The following is a 17,852-nucleotide window of genomic DNA, read 5'->3' as shown; positions in this document are numbered from 1 at the left end:
GTCCCTATGGACTGAGCTACTATATAAAGCAAAGCATCTTTTGAGGGCACATTTGTCTTGATTGACAGGTGACTCAGGCTTTAAGTCTTTCCCTTGTTGCTTTAATATAACATTTTTTAATCCTAGCCCTAAATCAGCTGTCAAGATGGCTGACAAGGCTTTCAAAGCGCCCTCTGAGATCAAAGGAGTAGATTAATGTTTTGGGGAAATAACTTTATTATTAATCTTGCCTAGTCTTCTTTTTGTTTTCCAGTCTTTATGCTAAGCTAAGCCAACTGTCGGCTGTTGCTTCATATTTAGCTGAAAGGCATATCAATCTTCTCATAACTCTCAACCAAAAAGTGAAGTGTATGTATGAAAATTGGTCTGTTTGACTTTTTTTGTCACTTTTTTTTTTTTTTTTGACCAGGCAGTATGAATGAAAGTAAATCCATCAAAAAATCGAACAAAATTCAACATTTTTCTCAATGGTTCGGATGAAAGAAAACTAGCTTTAGATACAGCACAAGCTTTACTGTCGCTCCAACAAGCCGTGAGCCTGAAAGACAAACTCAGGGAGGCAACTTCAACTTCACCTGCTTCTTTTGCCTGTTTGAACAAGAGGACAGAAGCTGAGCTTCAAACGAAGCCGGAGCTGGAGTGACGCCTCACAGATAACTACCTCCAGCTCTGTCATTCTCTCTTTCACAGCGTCTCTTTGCTTGTTTTTATGGCCTGCGCTGCAGTGTGTGTGTGTGTGTGTGTGTGTGTAGGTTCACTATAGCTGGAGCTCCTCTTTCCGCTCTGACACTCCGCAATCAGATGTGACACACTGAAGGCTCAGATGACAGCTGGGAAGACAAGGTCACACAGTCACCTACTTTTAACGAAGGATATGCACAGCTCCTTTTGACAGGCCTCCGCCGTGCACACACACACGCTGCATACGCCTTCGCTCATGCACACTTTTGCACACGCACAGTCACAAGGCGGAGTAGGAGTGTTTTGCAGACAGGGCCTTTTCCCCGTGCCTGTGCAATTTCAGAAGCAATTACCTATTAAAATTTCATCCTTCCCATCTCAGAATGTTTAGGAAAAGATTATAACTGCTGGGAAGGTAATTAAGCCTGCAAATGGTGAATTGAGTTGTGAATACAGAGTGCTGCGTATGTGTGTGTAGCTGTGTGTGCTTTGTCTTAATAAAACTAATAGTGCTGCCCACCTAAAGCTATTTAGTGTGATACCCAAAATGACAATTACAGGACTAAGAAGTGCATCATTTATCTGGAGGAAGTGCTCGGTGTAATAATGCATGTATAATCACGACTAAGTTCCTCATTAGATTATATAGTATATGTTGTTACAAGGAGATGAGCTGCTGCTGCTGCTTGTAATTACACTTCAACTCTCAGGATTTCCAGTTTCTATAGTGCCAAAAACGGAGCTGAAAGTCACCCTGAGTGAAATGACAATGCCCAAGATGTTTTCAGTCTTTTTCATGTCACTCCAAACAAGAACAAGAAGAAGCAGCTTCAGTGCTGCTTTAACACATGACAGGTACAAAGCCCCATCCGTCACCACCACAGCTTCAAAATTGGGTGCTTCCATCAGTCTGGGTGCTGCCACTAGGATCTTTTGACTCCTCACTTTGCGCTCACATCCCTCTCTCTCCTCCCACCCTTCTCACTTTTCCCCTGCGTCCTTTGTCTCTTCAGCACTTGGAGGCTGGAAGTGAAGAGAAGCATGATTTTCAGTCTTTTAAGGATTCAAACAACGTCTCCAGGTTTCTTTTTTTTTTTTTCTTTTTTCTCAAGATGACATGAAAGTCAGCCAGCCAGCCAGGTCCACCTGGGGGACCTGGTGGGCTGGCTGGTTCTCATTCACAAAGCAACCAAATTGTCCATTTTTAATATGCAGTCGCTGGATTATGCACTGGGGCCCATGACATAACAAACATAAACCTCCGGCTTTTGTATTACAAATTGATGCTCTGTGTTTCTCACTTGTGATAATGACTGTGAATTATCAAGACACAGCAAAGCACGCAGTGGGAATTAGAGGTGTGTCTGCTTTTCTATACCTCTGTTGACGAATGCATTCAGTAAAGTGCTTGTGGGAAAACTGAATAAATGATAAAGCAGCAATCAGCAGTGATTCCTTCAGCAGCCAAATAGCATTCTCTGACTGACAGTGGCACAAGTCCCAAAGGAATTTTCTCCTCTTATATGAGCAGCCAAGACTTGACAGATCAGATTAATTGATGCCAGCAATAGGACAATCTGCCCATAAGCTGTAATCAATATGTGGTTTGCACTGAAAATAGATTTTCCAGCACAATCCTGCACTTTATCTAAGTAAACTCCATTTATGTGCAACAGCTTCTGCACATGTACAGTGGCCCTTTTAACCCAAGCACTTATCCTTACATTGCAATTTCTTCTCCACACTCCTTCCTCGTCCGTCCTTTGCATTTACATCAGCGCTCTTAATGAAAAAATCATCTTGCCCTTTCCAGTCTATTTATCTTCCGTTAATCACTTAAAACAAGAATAACATGTCCATATCCAGCAAATCCATATCTAATTCCTCTCCTCTCCAACCACCCCCTGCCTGTGCCCCGTGATGAATCGTCTCCTTAGCCGGCGGAGAGACCCCGTAAACCAATCAGGGTGAGGTTCGCGGCAGATCACAGAGGTTAATAACATTCCACATGATCACCCACAAGCCCGAGGATTAGAGGGTTCAGCTGAGCAGGTTCCACATTGCAAATAATAACCGCTATTTCACAGCAGTGTCCTCACGGCCACTCAGGTGATAGGCCGTCCTGTTATCTCATCACTCCCACAGTGCTGCGAGAAAAGAAAAAAAAAGACTCGGGCAGACCCCAGCACCTACTCAAAATATTTATCTTTTATTTTTTTTTTCTTTTGGATTGAGACACCCCCTCTCCACCCGTCACATCTGAAACCAAATCATTTTCATGAATTCAACCTTTTCTTTTCCCCCTCTTTCCATGAGCTGTGCTCTCATCATGATGTGGATGGTGTCTGTGGGTGTAGTGCTTCATGCTGAGTAGGGTTATGTCACATTGTCGTTAGCCAGGGGAGCTGTTGTATGATTACATATTTCTCTCACCCCCACCCTCCCCATCCACCCATCCAACCACCACCGCCACCACTTCCTTACATGTACACTTCCTGTCTGTCATAGCACTCAACAGCTCCCAAAAATCTCAGAAAATTCTCGCCTGCTCTCTGTTGATGGTTTCAACTCAGCTGTGAACTGTGTGTAAAGTTTCTAACTGGAAACTGCAAGGACGATTTGGTGGATTTTTGGGGATGCTGCTGGCACTTTAAGTGTGCCCATAAGAGGGAAGATTGGCATAAAATAAACATGTATCTATTGTTTAGGAGCAAAATAATCTGTCTTTTCTTAGCCCAAGTTAAAGCAAGGCACCAATAAGAGCAAAATTCTTAATGCCATCTTAGTTAAATGGATTACATAGCTTGATAATAACACAAGCCACAATATGCCTGACTCAAACTTATACTTCATGGTGAATTTTATCTTAGATCCGCTTTTTGTTTTGTCCCAAGAAGTACACATTTGTGATGCAACTGTGAGGGAATCTGAATGCTCTGTAATGTCTGCTTCTTGCGTTTATGATGTGTGTGTGTGTGTGTGTGTGTGTGCGCGCGCGTGCATTCGTCTGTTTGATCTTTGGTGTTAAAACACAAAGAAGCTCGGTACTGTAGCAGCCCACGGGACGCAACAGAAATAGATGGCATTCATACTCTCTGTATTCTACCCTCAACACCAACACCACCCAAACTCCCAGCCCCCCAATCCCCCTACCCACACACACACACACACACTACCACCACCAATACCTCACCGACTCACACACACACACTCCCACTTCCCCTTTTCTCTCTCTCATTATATCATGTGGGCACGAACCAAAATAAAACGGTGAATAATGTTTGGATTTGAAAAGCTGCAGAAAAGGCAGGCAGGCACATATTCTCTTTCTAGCGTGTTATGAAATGGATGGATATCTGGCCAGTGTGAGATAAAACAAAAAACCCAATGCTGTCATTTGAAACAAAATAGGAACACGCCTGCAGTGGATGTGTGTGTGTTCTGCCTGTGCTCGTACTGTATCTCATACTGAGGATTTTCTGACTACGCACCATCGCACCATCAACCAGATATGTGTCCGGCTCCAGATGATTTCATAAAAGGACCTGTGACACCATGACAGCCAGCCAATGAGCTGTCCAAATCTCCCTGAACATAAAAATAAAAGGAGGAAGAAAAAAAAAAAACTCACGGAGGTTTGTGGCCCTGGAAACAAAGTGCTGTGAATGCATCCCTAGGGCCTCTTCCCCCCGAAACTGCTCACCTGGACACCCGCCCTGCAGCACACTGGCAACGGCCCTGTCAGACAGACAGAGAGAGGAGAGCAGAGCAGAGGAGAGAGACAGAGAGGCAGTGATGGATGAGAGGTGCAGACATGAGGAACTGTGCAAAACATGGTTAATTTAATCATTCAGTGGGGCTGTACTGCTGTGCAGCATCTTTTCATGAAACTGGGAGAAAATGGGACTCCTTGATGAATGGGAAAGATTTCATTAGTCCAGTTTTTGCTTCTGCACTACACTGTGAAGGTGTATAAAAAGGGTTTTCACTGATCTCCACTCAGACAGATACACAATGGAGCACAATGGAGCGCAATGCCGCTTTACTCTAGTGAAAGAAAACCGCCCCCGCCTGAGAGAGTGGCTCGCGTAATGTTACGTTATACCACAGTGGATGGATGGACGGACCGGAATGGAGAGAGCATGCATTATCATAAAGAGAAGATGACCTAAGTTGCTCTGGTTGCCCAGTAACCACAGCTTGTGTGCAGAATATAATGCATTTTAAAGAAGTTGTAGTTGAATGGTGCTGTGTTTGGATTTATTCCCATTGTGTACTTCTGAGGCAGGTGTGGAGAGAAGAGCGCGCTCCAGATCAGTGCGTGCGTAGGCTACTACTGCAAGTCTCTTTGTAAACAAGCGCACTGAGAGGAGCGGGCAGAGAGGGAAGAGGGAGAGACTCACCTGGACATGTTCTCTCTCTGAGGCCGGTGCGCCTTTTCCAGCCCCAGTTTGGTGAAAATCCCCACAAGAGCCATAATGGCCACTACTCCACATATGATGTAAACAATTAAGTTCGTCTTGTCTTTGGTGCTGTCGTGCATCTTGTTCATTTTTTTGTAGGGAGTCTGTCCGGTCTTCATCCACACCGGCGTGTCATAATTTTTACAGGTGCTCTGGTCCAACCTCGACTCCTTGAAGGAGCAGCAGAAGCGGAAGCCACAGGTGCCGCAGCAGTACAGATAATTGCCTGTTTTGCAGATGAACGGCGGGTCCCACTGGCCCATCACGTCGTAGTAACCCCGACATTTGTCCTCCGTGTGCGGGGTCGCCTCGGACGCGCTCTCCTCCTCTCTGGAGCCGTTGGAGGTGGCGATCATTACGAATCCACCGAGCAGTCCTGGCTCCCCGTCAGCCTTGCACACAAGAGCCATAAGTTTGAGCAACAAGAAGCCGAGGAGAAAGTATTTCCCTCTCATCTTGCTTTCTCCTCCGTTCAACTTCACGCAGAAACGAAATGACTTGGAGAGAGGGGGAAAGGCGCACGGTCATGATACGCTGAAAAGTCCAGAAACACACATCCAAATAGCAACGCACCGTCATCCGCGCTGATGAACATCTTTATTAACATATCACCATCCAAAAAACAAACAAAACAAAATAAACGCGCAGAATAAAATAAAATAAAATCTCCGTGAGATGAACTTGACTTAATCTAACTAACTGCTCTCCAACGCGCGCTCTCTGCCGCGCATCTACACGTCTTTCCAGAGAGGCATTTGCAAGCTCAGATTTCGCGTCTTCAGGAGTGCATCACTTTACATATCCATCGGCGCGCTCTTACGCACAGGACTAAGCAGAGACACAAGCCGCACCGAGGATGAGAGCGCAGTGAGCGAATAGAAGAGCCGAGGGTGGGAGAGCCTGGTGCGCAAAAGGAGAGGAGGAGGAAAACATGGAGAGGGAGGGAGACTGCGAGGGCTGAAGACAGAGAGTGAGAGTGAGAGAGAGAGAGAGAGAGAGAGAGAGAGAGAGAGAGAGAGAGCCTTTATTGTGAAAAATTCTGATAAAATCCCCGAATACGCACATCACTATTCTATTTTGCCGTCGAAGAAACGCGTAGGAGCCCTTTCCTCCCATTCCCCCTTTCTACTTCATGCATTTTTCAGTCGTAGGTTGCCATTGTTTCGGAAATCCTGAAATCACTTATAGTGTGCAACAATAGGATAGGCAGTGGTTGGCAGAGATTCTAAAAGCAGGGGATGGATTTACAAAAACAACAACAAAAAAACAAAACAAAGATGTGGCCCGGGGAGGTAAAGGCTGCTAGATCCTGGGAACTCTGAAAGACAATAAAGGTTCTTAAGCAGCAATACGCGCAAAGAACAGACCCTTTCAGACCAGTTCAGTGTATCCAAATGTTTCTAATCCTGAAAATAAGGGACAGTGCGCAGACACAGATTCATCTCATCTGGGGAAAAAAAATGAAGAGGCTCATTCTCACATGTCATCCAATTGGAGGATGTATCTCTAACCCTTTAAATAAATATATCAGAAACAATGAACAATACAGATGTTTTATTAGAAAACACTTTGCAGCCTATAGAAGTTTTATATTTAGTGACTATCTCAAGTTCTTGTTGTTGTCAAGTAGCTTTTTTGTGCTGTGAGAGAAGTCGGACTGACCTGAAAAAGCAAACTTAATAGGATTATATATATATATAATATATATATAATTATTATATATATATATATATACTATATGATATAATATATACATTAAATATTTATCTATTTAAGATAATGTCCAACCTGCAAAACCTGTAACATAAGTGGTGTGTTCTGATTAATTCTGTGAAAGCAGATACCTAAAGGACATTCAGGCTCATTTGAACTGTATGGATGCAGTGCAAGTAAACAAAACCAACAATTCATTCTCATCTAAACGCAAGAAAACCACACAGACTGTTTCTCCACTCAGGTGTGAATCATTCTGAATTTTGAATTACTCCTTGCTCAAGGTTCAACTGAAAACTGCCGCTCTTTTCTCAGCAGCCATTTTGACATGAAACAGTAGGGTCAACACAGGTGCCACCAGGGCCGGTCCTAGCTATGGGCAATGTGGGCGGCCGCCCAGGGCGCATTTTCCGTGGGGGGCGCACGAACGCCCAGGGCGCAAATGTGGCCAGGACCGGCGCTGGGTGCCACCATTGATTTACCCATTTTAAGATTCTCTATGACCTACCTGAGCTTCTCTGTGGTGTAATTTGGTGTAGATCTTAGGCTGATTTAGTCGAAATTTCTTTAAATATATTGCATGTTTTATTTAAATAAAGCAGTTGAAGTTAAAGGTAATATGTTAAAGTTGACACATGCACGTTGTTTGTGCCTGTATAGATGTCAGGACAGTGTGTGTTGTAGTCCCACACTGCAGCTGAAGTCACACACACACACACACACACACACACACACACACACACACAGAGCCAGGCTGTGTAATCGATCGCGGATAGCCGCCGACAGACAGCTGGAGACGACGCACCTGTTCGCGGGCTCGCTGACAGACTCACGCTCGTCGCGCATTAGTTTGCTCGGACAAGTCTTTATCGAGCGGGTGTTATGGCTGACAGCGAGGATATCTTTCTCAGGGCCAAACACCGGACATTCAGCGGACTGACTGAAGGTAGCAGACCGTCGTTAGCCTCCTTATTAGCGCCACCGGTTAGCCCACTTACAGTACGGGGTAATGTGTCGGCTAACTTGGACGCTACACAAGTTGTCGCGACATCAACCTGCGCATATGTCGCGACAGAGCGAACGCAGTCGCTTTGTAGCTTTTGTGTAGCTTTGTTTTTACAACAAACTGGGTCACTGTCGTCCACTTTTGCGAGGCTAAACAGCAGCTAGCGCGTTAGCTTGTATTTACAAGAATAAATCCAATAAGTAAGTTAGTGTCGCGACAAAACAACATTCACAGTGTACTCAAAAGTGATGTAGCCCGCTGTTAGAGGTCACAGGTGGTAGTTGTGGTTAATGTAATGCAAGTGAGCTTATAATTTAAACTTTATCTGGTCTGTTCCACTACATTAAATCTCCATTACACAACATTGAACCGCATTAATGCATGTTTAAGGAGGAGCTGTGGCGCGACTTGAAGTGTTTCCACCTGTGGCAGACCTCGTTTATGTTAATTACATTAGTTTCAAATGTTTCATCAGTGAGGTGTGTGATTCAGACCGTGTTCATGTTCAGCATGTGTGCTCATGTGTGTTTCTACCTTTTTCATGTCTGTTTTGTTCTTTGCTGTAGGAAAACCAGCCCGTATGAAGGAACTCAAGGGAAGAAATTGAAATGTTCAGTATTTTATTATTTGCTACAAAAGCCCCCTTGTGCTTTCATCTCAAATGATGATTAATTTTTGTTTTGAGCGCACCATCTGCCACCTGAGAAATCTGTGCAATTTATGTTTGAAGTTGTGCTCACCCAGCGAAGCCACACAAGGCTGCTGCCTCTTATCTCCTGTCATGGGAGCTTTGCCGGCTTCTGCAAGTCTTTGTGTTGTTGTTTATTTATTTATTTTATTTTTCATTTGTCTGTGAAATAGTTTACACATCTGACTCCAGAGAGAGAACCTTGTACTATAAAGTATGCTCGCTGTAGCAAAAAAAAAAAAAAAAGCTTGCAGGATTTGTGTGTGTGCGCCCTGCAGCTTCATGAAATCATAACAGATTGTGTCTCATGTTCGCAGCACACGCAAAGGGGAAAAAAAAAGACAGCTATTAACTCAGGAGTGGCACCAGCATGCATCGAGGTGCACGTTGTTTGCGTTATCTGCGTGCACACTTTAGTTCCCGTGTGATTCGAAAGCAATCCTTTTGCAGAGAGCTGGTCTTACCTGTTCACTGAGGTGTGTATTGTTAAGTAATGATTTCCGTATGCAAACTCTCGTAAGCTGAGTGCAAGTTTGGAGACTGTTGTGCCAAGCTGCGAGAGTTCGGTGTGTGCTGGTGAAAGTTTTAAAGACGGATCTAGACGGCATTCTCTCAAGAAGTAAATGTTTAAAGACTGTCACGGACTTCTGAGAAAAAGTCAGGCCTACGCTACAGTAGAAAACTTTATACTGGCAGCTTTTTAAAATTCAACAACAATCCCCACTGTGTAGTTATAAGTTAAGATCGAGGCCAGGCTAGTTTGGACTGAAGGCATTGTAAAGTAATTTGTTTGAAGAGATGATGATGGTAATCATCATAAAAGTAGAATGTGTTTCCCCCTCTTGGATCCATAAATGTCAATTACGACGTGGGAATCATTGTTGAGCTTCTACTCGTCTGGTTCCCAGGAGGGAGACACTCTTTGTCGCTCTTTCTTTTCCTATCTTTGCTCTACGTTTCTCCGGAGGACCGAATTATCATAAACTCATTTGGGAGAGGGAGAGATACGCGGAGAGCATGTTAAACATAGAGGATGTTGAACAGCTAGTGGCCCCCGCTGAGTGTGAGCGAGGGGATTTGTGCAGAATGCAGATGCAGACGCTCCACAGTGACAGCAGTGCATAACTACAGGACTGCTTTCACATCTTCCGGAAACTAAATGATTAGGAGCAGAAACCGTTGTTTACACCTGCTTTTAGCATCGGTCCATTTGCAGGAAACAAGAGGGCTCCATTTCCATATCACTTAGCCGTTTTTTCTCTCGTGTCCTTCATGTCAAACCTCGTCATTACCATCAAGCCAAGCGGCGCTGAGTGTCTGCTTCCGTTCTTTACATGCCGTGTTGTTAATGAATATTGGAGAGTGATTAGACTGTAAGGCCCCCCTCACCCCGTTACATAATGTCAGGATTATGTAAAACACTCGTTCTCTGTTGTTCATTCATGCTCCAACATGGATCTGTTTTGTTAATTATTTAGCATTGGTTACTCATGGAGTGAGCATGTACAGCTTAATCAAAAGACTGTACATTACAACCCCCCTCCCCGCGTCTTCAATTCCCACGTCTAAACCCTGATAACAGCACTTTCAGCTAATCAATTGTGTTTATTCCAAGAGTGAATATAAGGTTTCTACAAAAAGCTGTCACAGCAGGTCTTATACCCGCTGAATGACTAATGCTGTTATGACACCTAATCCCTGAAGCTTTCACGTCCTTGCTTACTGTTGTGTGCAGTGTTCTGTACAAGCATCCAGTGACCTAAACACACTGAAAAAAATGTGAAGTTAGTACACAGCAGACATATTTTATACATATATTAAAAGGCCAGCTGCTAATATAATCGGTCCATTGGGTGAATGTGTGAACACGTTTGAATTAAAGTGCCCGCTTATATCCAAATTCAGTGAATAGGTAAAATGACACTTATTTAAAGTTGTATAATCATATTAATTAGTATTAAATGACCTTTTTCCATAATATTTGTCACACAAAAATCTATCTATTAGTTAAGTAGTAGTTATTATCGATTAGTGCATCTTTAATCAGTTTTATTGTATTGTGGTCTTGGTAACAACCAGCGTCCTTCTCTGCTGCTTAGTCCATTTTTACCTCTTGCTGTTCCAGATGCAGAGCATGAGTGGACGGGACCATTTTTCTTCATCCAGGCCGCGGATCCCCAGCTCGGTCTGATGAAGGCGTGGAGGGACGGCGACTGCGATGGAGGAGGGGAGGAATGGGCCGAGGAGGTCGAGCTCACAAAGCAAGCTGTGGAGGCCGTAAACCAGCTCCGACCCAGGCCAAGGTTCGTGGTGCTCTGTGGCGACCTGGTCCATGCCATGCCAGGTAGGGACAGAGCGCATGAAGGACAAGCACGGCGCCTTTTAAACTTTAGAAAAAAACTACAACAGCACATGCTTACTACTGAAAACAAGGCACAGCAGTTAAGGTTCCCAGCACACTCACAGCCATATGGACAGTGAATATGTGATATTGGCATCAAACAGGGTGGCTGCCAATTATCCACCTAATGTTGGAGGACTTGATGCGACCTCACAGATGCCAGTCATGTTAGCTTAAACTCTACCTGACCTCTATTAGTCAGACCAAATGACACAACGTTCATCCCACGGCATCCGGTACTTCACGCAGGCTCATGTGAATACTGCACGTATTTCAGAGCGTTTGAAATGGCTCTCCCAAATAACAGATAACAGCAAACTCTATAGAAACACAGATTTCACACGCTATACACTGTTTTGCCAGTCAACTTGTTTTATGCCCCGTTTTTTTTTTTTTTTCAGCACTCTGAGGCTGCTCTTTGACAGATTTGTGCCCCGAAGCTGAGATCTTGTTTTTTACAAGAGAGATCAAAGGAAAGTTATGAGCAAACTGAGAAATGATTAACAACCAACACTCAAACACTGTGAAGTGATGTACTATAGAATGTGCTGTCAAACCAAGTCATACCTTTAATCTTCTGTATGATAAAAACAAAATAAAAAAGGCCTGCTGATCTGGCTAGTGAACATTAAAGTTTGATACTCAAGTCACGAGGCTACTTCCTGCTTTCATACACACAATGTAACTTTTTCTCACGACTGACATCTTATAGATGGATAGATGGATAGATGGATGGATAGATAGATATATAGATAGATAGATAGATAGATAGATAGATAGATAGATAGATAGATAGATAGATAGATAGATAGATAGATATTCATTCATTCATTCATTTATTCATCAGTAGTTCTGTTGTGACTAACAGCTTGGATCTGGAGAAATTTAACTCGTAGTGTAGATCCAGGCAGGAATATTAAGCTATGCCACCCAGATCATCATCTGATCTATTAATCTATTGATCTAGCTAATGATCTATTTAAACCAAAGCCCCATATGTCTAAAGGCTATCGCTGATCCTTAAGCTGGATTTGTACTGGACACAAGGGGTCAGTGGGTGAGTGTTTGATTTATAGTTCAGGGTCACATTTCATTCAATAATAGCACCGCGATTATGGCCTGATTGCATAGTCGTATGTAATCAGGCCACGTCGTGCCATAGATGTATTGGCTAGTCCGTAACACAGCAATATAAATGACCCCAACTCTGCATGATTGTAGACTGTACCCCCCTCCACACAGAAGCATTTAAATAAAAACTAAAACAAACTATAGCAATAAAAGAGGAGAATAAATCATATTTACAATGAAGTTATACAGTTCAATATTCGTGTAATATGCAGGCTTGGGTCGTGTGAATGAGGATAATGCTATGGTAATATAGAAAAGAACACCAATTGTTCCATGCCTAGAGGTCGAACTGCTCAGCAGTGTCAAACCTGGCACCGTTCACTTTGTTTCCACTGTGGGTCTTAGTTTTTGACCCGTCCAACATGAGTTGACTTTCTGATTAGGTACGAAAGCTGCTCTGAAGGGAGCCATTATGCCAATGTCAAATATATTTGTCATAATAGTCAAATGTGAGAAGAATGTTTCTGACGGACTCCATTAAATTTTCATGCCTTTTTCTGTCATATAGGATTCCAGATAGGCATGCTGTATAATCTGAGCCTCATTGTCAGTCATTGTGTGTGTCATTTTTGAGCCTCAGGTGGGGATTGTTTATTTGTGACCCCGGTGCAGCAGGCAGAAGAGGTTTGTGATGACTTGCAAAACCAATGTATGTATGCATCTCTGGCAATAGTGAATGGCATTTGAGCAAAAGGACACATATAATAGACATGCTGTTGTTTTGTTGCACAATTTTGAAATTTCTTATACAGTACTGGGCCTTCTGCCTTGGCCCATCGCTGCAGTCCTCACTTACATTATCAGCAGGAGCAGAGCACACTTTCTGACATTCATCAGTCTTTAAACAGAATGGAATATGCCTGATATATGTATTGATTAATGAATTCGCAGCTACCCTCTGAGATAGTCCTGATCTAATTAATGCACTCTGTTAAGAACATCAGCTTTGGGATGGTTGAGCTACAGAATATTCCTCATGGTGGTAGGTTTGAACATTAATAGCCTTCTCTGTTTCCCAGCCAGAGTGTGTAAACAACGTACTCCCCTATGACAGCAGCTGATATTTATCTATGAAATAGCACAGGCCTTCTGGCTATTCTCAGAAGTTTAGTTTCTGCGCTGATGAAGATTTTGGATATCGATTATACCAGTCACACTTAAAATTCTTGTCCAGTTCTTCAAATCTATACAGAATTGCGGTCATCGTGGTGCCTGTGTTGCAGCCGCTGCAGCTAGAAGGTGCAGAAGTTAGTTTTACCTGCTTGTAAACATCAGACCCCCTGTGACAGCATGCAATATTTATCTTTAAAAAGCACCTGCCTGCCTTAAAGCTGTTTGTATGAAGGTAAGATTTTTTTCTTGGAATGGCTCAGCTCTTGAATACTAGTTTCAGATGAGACATTTGAGGCCTTTTTAGTTAATCATTTAGTTTGTAACAAAAGGGTAACTTGGTTTGTCCCCCTGAATTTTATGCTCTGAGTTGGACATGTTAGATGTCTTGGAACATGAACGGCTAGCTGACTTGTTTTGCCACACTGGCAGCTGGTTTCCTAAATTCACCAGATGCTTTCGCTGTGTAGCCAGACAAATCGATTTTGAGAATAGAACTGGGTTTGGGAACTCGCCCCAGAAACGGCTGGTCGAGTAAACAAAATAGTCATTTTGCTGCTCATTTCCCACCTTGTTTGGAACTGACACACCGTGTTTGACGCATGCTGTGTTCAATTGTGCTCCCTTCTGTCTGTGGATCTGTTTTGGTAGTGATGATGCTGATTAGTGCTAACCTGTAATCATAAACCAACCAATTCCATTTATAAAAAAAACTGTGGACAATACTCACATGTTTCTCAGTATGGTAGGAGTTGTAGTAGGTGAAGAAGACATTGGAACAGTGAGTGACTGTAAGGTGATGAGCATGTTTCTTGATGTCCAGCGTCCTAATTTAATTACTGGGTAAGAAAAACAGGCTGGCAGGCACCACTGCAGAGTTAAAGTTAAGCAGGAAGAGCCACAAGCCGCCAACCAAAGCAAACTACCTTTGCATGACAATTAGGCCGTAGCATGAGCTGCCTGCCTGTCTGGCTGCTTGGCCTCAAGGAATGGGCACAAAAAGAAGTCATCTCTCTCTACATCTCTGCATGTTGTTTTTCTCAGTGTGTCTATTTACTTGTTTGATTGGATCACAATAAACCAATCTCTGGCCTTGATCCTGATTTGAAGATTATGCAAGTTATTTAGCAGAATATTTAATATGTGGTGCAGTATGTCATCTGTAAAATGTCATTGGACCCTGTTTCTAAAATATGACTCAAGGCAAACTATACATATGCAACACAGATTTGGCTTGGTTTAGTCACAGCACAACTGTTGACTTTTTCTGGGCCATAATGACCACCAGTTTTAGCTGCACTGGGACAGTCATGAACACTCTTGGAGCTGTCTCCCTCTATCATCTAAGAGTTTTGCTGTAGGCCTCCCAAGTATCCTTATCATCTCCATGACTGCACCATTTAGACCAAAACATGGCTGCTATCCATTTTCCACACCACTTCCCATCTCCCTCTGATCAGTTGCATTTTTAGGTCACAGCGAGATCCATTTGAGATGTACAGCGGGACGGTAGATAGTGTAAGCATGGGGTTGAAACCGCACGGCCTTGGGGACCTCTAAACGCCCTGGCGTCAGCCCTTGTTAGTGTCAACCCCACCAGAGCAGGTTGTGTGTGCCATCCTCATTACTTTCCACGTCCGTCACTTGCCTGGCAACTGGGCTGCAGCATCGGCAGGGAGGAGGGAAAAGATATTATAGCCGGAGCTGCTCCTTCCGTCTCCCAGCTGACATTTCCCCTTAAACTGTTTATTTACAATACAGAATGAATGGGTGGTGGCCAGGGGAAGCTGGCTGTCAACTGGCATTGTCAACACTGCTGCCTGTCGGCGACAGGAAATTGGCAACTGTATTCCTGTTCCCACGGATTTCACTGTCTATCTCTTCTCTCTCTGTCGCTTCATAGTCTCCTTTCCTTTCTGTCTCTTGTCTCGCCGTCTTTCGCTCTTATCTGTTTGTTCTCTTCAGTAAACAGCTGCTGTCTTACGCCTCATACCTTATTTTGACATCCTTCATTTGCAAGTCTGACACCAAACACAAACAAGCTCATTTATTCTTGCCTCTGATGAATCTATTTGAAGCATCCATATGAATTAAAACTGGTGGAGAGGAATCAGAATTTCTGTTTGTTCTTGTAATTGTTCTGGAACAAACAATAGAGTCATCAATATTCGATTTGTTCTTCAGACTTTGATACAAAAGCAGGGAAACGGAAGGCTAACTAGTGAGCTCTCCCTTATCGAAGGCTAATTGGGGAAGTGGTAATTAGAAGTTATTTGCACAAGATGGAGAGGAACCTTGATGGACTCAAAGGCTTTCATTTGCTTCCCTTCACATTGGTCCATGAGGTGCAATCCCATTCCCCAAAACTAAACAAACTCAGATCATGCTTCCTGAAAACATTGTGTCGTCCCGACCTTTACTGATAGAATGTTCCTTGATCCCAATTCTGTTTCCTCTTGATCCAAGCTAAACCCGAGAGACACTTTCACATCTCAAGGACTTCCTTCAATCTCACCCTATCTCAGCCTTTCCCTCACTCACTTTCACTCTCCTGTGTCTTTCGCTCACTTATTTTTAAAGCTGACAAATGAAGAGGATAAAGAGCAGGGACGGGGTGGCTGTGGGGAGGTGTAGAAGTGGGGGGATACAGAGCTGATTAGATTAGAGAAACACGCTGGACTTAACACTCTCCTAATGAGCACTACAAAGGATTCAAGCTGTGTCTCTGGGGGTCTGCAAGGGATGTTACGCATGATACAGCATGGAGAAGTGTTTGAGTATGTGTGCGCATCTGCATATGTGCACGCATATATGGAAAACTCATAAAGGTGAAGTAGGGGTTACCTTGGGACTTCCCTGTCCCCGCTCTGTAACTGTGGAAACCTGTTTAATTGCTGTTGAAGGCTGTCTGTGAGATTCTAAAGTAGATGAGAGATGAAGGAGGTTGAGAGATGAAGGTTTTTGCACACGTGGCAGCACTTTGTTTTTGGAGAGAGGTGTGCGGTTCTGCGAGTATTTATCAAATGGGCTCATCCAGTGGCTTGTGGGCAGTAATAGGTCTGCCAAGAGTGTAGTGTGTAGAAATGTCTCTCTGATACCTTTTTCACAGTTCGCCTTTCTGTAGTTGCCCAGGTAATACACATTTCAAAATGTCAGTGTGAAAAGATCTTCTTAGACGCTGTAAGACAACCGTGGTAAATGTCAGGGTGAATTCCTCCATCCATCTTTCCACCCATCCATCCATTTTTGTAGACTAGTCCAAATCACACTGGCAGCAGCAGTCCATCCAGCACCCCTGCCACGTCCTCCAGGGGGATCCCAAGACGTTCCCAGGACAGATGGGACCAGAGGTTGCATTAGACTTTCTCGTTTTCTGTCATTTTGACAGTAAACATTCCGTCATAATCTTTTATTACAAGACATTGCAAGACACAAACTGATGCAAGAATCCAACTCACAGACTTCAAGCTATGCATTTGTCTCAGCACAGTGGTTACAGACCAATGAGCTTCCTATGATGAACTGCTGGTAGCTATAGCATAATTTACAGGCATGGATTAATACTAGATGTGTGCGCAGACATGTGTGGGATCATCGGTTCACTTGAAAAACAACAATGGCGGCTGTTGAAGAGGTTGGCGTAAATGCTTCTATGGCATCGATTATATTCAAGCACCTGCCTTTTTCCAAACGGTTTCCAACAACGACATCCCAGATGATTCTTTGTAACAAGTGCATTTTTAAGGCATGGAGAGAAAAGATGAATGGAGATGATGACAGATGATTAATTTTACTTTATACCTATACAATCTAAACATGCTTGTCCACGTTAGAATCATCATAGTGAACAAGAAATGTAAGCATGTCTGATTTTGATGAAGTTGTATGTAGAAATGTTCCATTCAAGGTTCTTATGGCTCGGATCCTGAATCAAGTCCTTTAACTTTCCAATCTGCAAATGTAAATAACAGTTGAAAACCATTAAATTTGGCACATTTTACAAGCTACTTGGTCTAAATACTGAAGGTCCTGGTTCAAAAGTATTATGTTTATGAGCTTAAATGACTGATATGATATGAATAGAAGTGGTAGAAGGCAACTTTTGTAAATCTTATATCACTCTGTTGAAGTGGTTGAGACTACACAAACGCTGAGTTCGCTCATGGTTATACAGTGGTGTTAAAGAGTTGGGTTTCCTTCTTCACAAAATTACTTTTGGGTGAGCACAGACACTTCCTGGCCTGCAGATGAACACTTCAACCAGACAACAGACAAGTTTAAATTAGGCCTGCCTTCGAGTTACTGATGACATGAACATTATATAACGACAGCCAATCTGCCTGCAAAAGCTCCTGTTAGCGCCGGCTAAGCGCTGCACTGTAGAGTCTGGCTTCCGTAAAGAACAGTAGTGCTGCAAAACAACTAAGATGAGTGAGCAAAACAAAGTAGAGCACAGAAAAGAAAGGATCAGAGTTTGAGCTGCTTTATTTTAGCCGATATAATTCTTTGAAATATTCCACCCGGGTACTTTTCCTTAGGATCAGCTTGGGACATCTCTAGTTTTATTGCGACAGTTCAGAAGACATTACAGTTTACAGTATTAGTGGTGAATTTCATTACTCACGATTGATCCAGCATACTGTAATGTTATAATGTTGT

General features: G+C 43.2%; 2 protein-coding genes across 4 annotated transcripts in view; one reads left to right on the top strand and one right to left on the bottom strand.

The window, feature by feature from the left end:
• The window catches only part of shisa9a (shisa family member 9a), a 47,843-nt gene extending 41,799 nt beyond the window's left edge, over positions 1-6,044 (bottom strand). The window contains exons 1-2 of one of the 2 annotated variants that reach the window (XM_019261952.2): positions 5,085-6,044; positions 4,313-4,419 (exon numbers count right to left, since the gene is read on the bottom strand). In XM_019261952.2, coding sequence (XP_019117497.1) covers positions 4,313-4,419; positions 5,085-5,599 — 622 coding nt within the window. In that variant the 5' untranslated portion in view covers positions 5,600-6,044. The remainder of the gene's footprint in view (positions 1-4,312; positions 4,420-5,084) is intronic. The other variant, XM_019261953.2, reaches the window with a different exon arrangement.
• Positions 6,045-7,586: 1,542 nt separating this feature from the next.
• Positions 7,587-17,852, top strand: part of cpped1 (calcineurin-like phosphoesterase domain containing 1) — a 30,520-nt gene continuing 20,254 nt past the window's right edge. Inside the window, exons 1-2 of one of the 2 annotated variants that reach the window (XM_010730784.3) lie at positions 7,587-7,803; positions 10,677-10,895. In XM_010730784.3, coding sequence (XP_010729086.1) covers positions 7,740-7,803; positions 10,677-10,895 — 283 coding nt within the window. In that variant the 5' untranslated portion in view covers positions 7,587-7,739. Of the gene's footprint in view, positions 7,804-7,897; positions 8,161-10,676; positions 10,896-17,852 lie in introns of those variants that run through there. The other variant, XM_027289182.1, reaches the window with a different exon arrangement.

The sequence above is a fragment of the Larimichthys crocea genome, chromosome XVI (assembly GCF_000972845.2).
Source record: "Larimichthys crocea isolate SSNF chromosome XVI, L_crocea_2.0, whole genome shotgun sequence".
Taxonomy (NCBI): domain Eukaryota; kingdom Metazoa; phylum Chordata; class Actinopteri; family Sciaenidae; genus Larimichthys; species Larimichthys crocea.
Note: the sequence above shows the minus strand (reverse complement) of the source record. Positions and strands in the feature narration are given on the sequence as shown.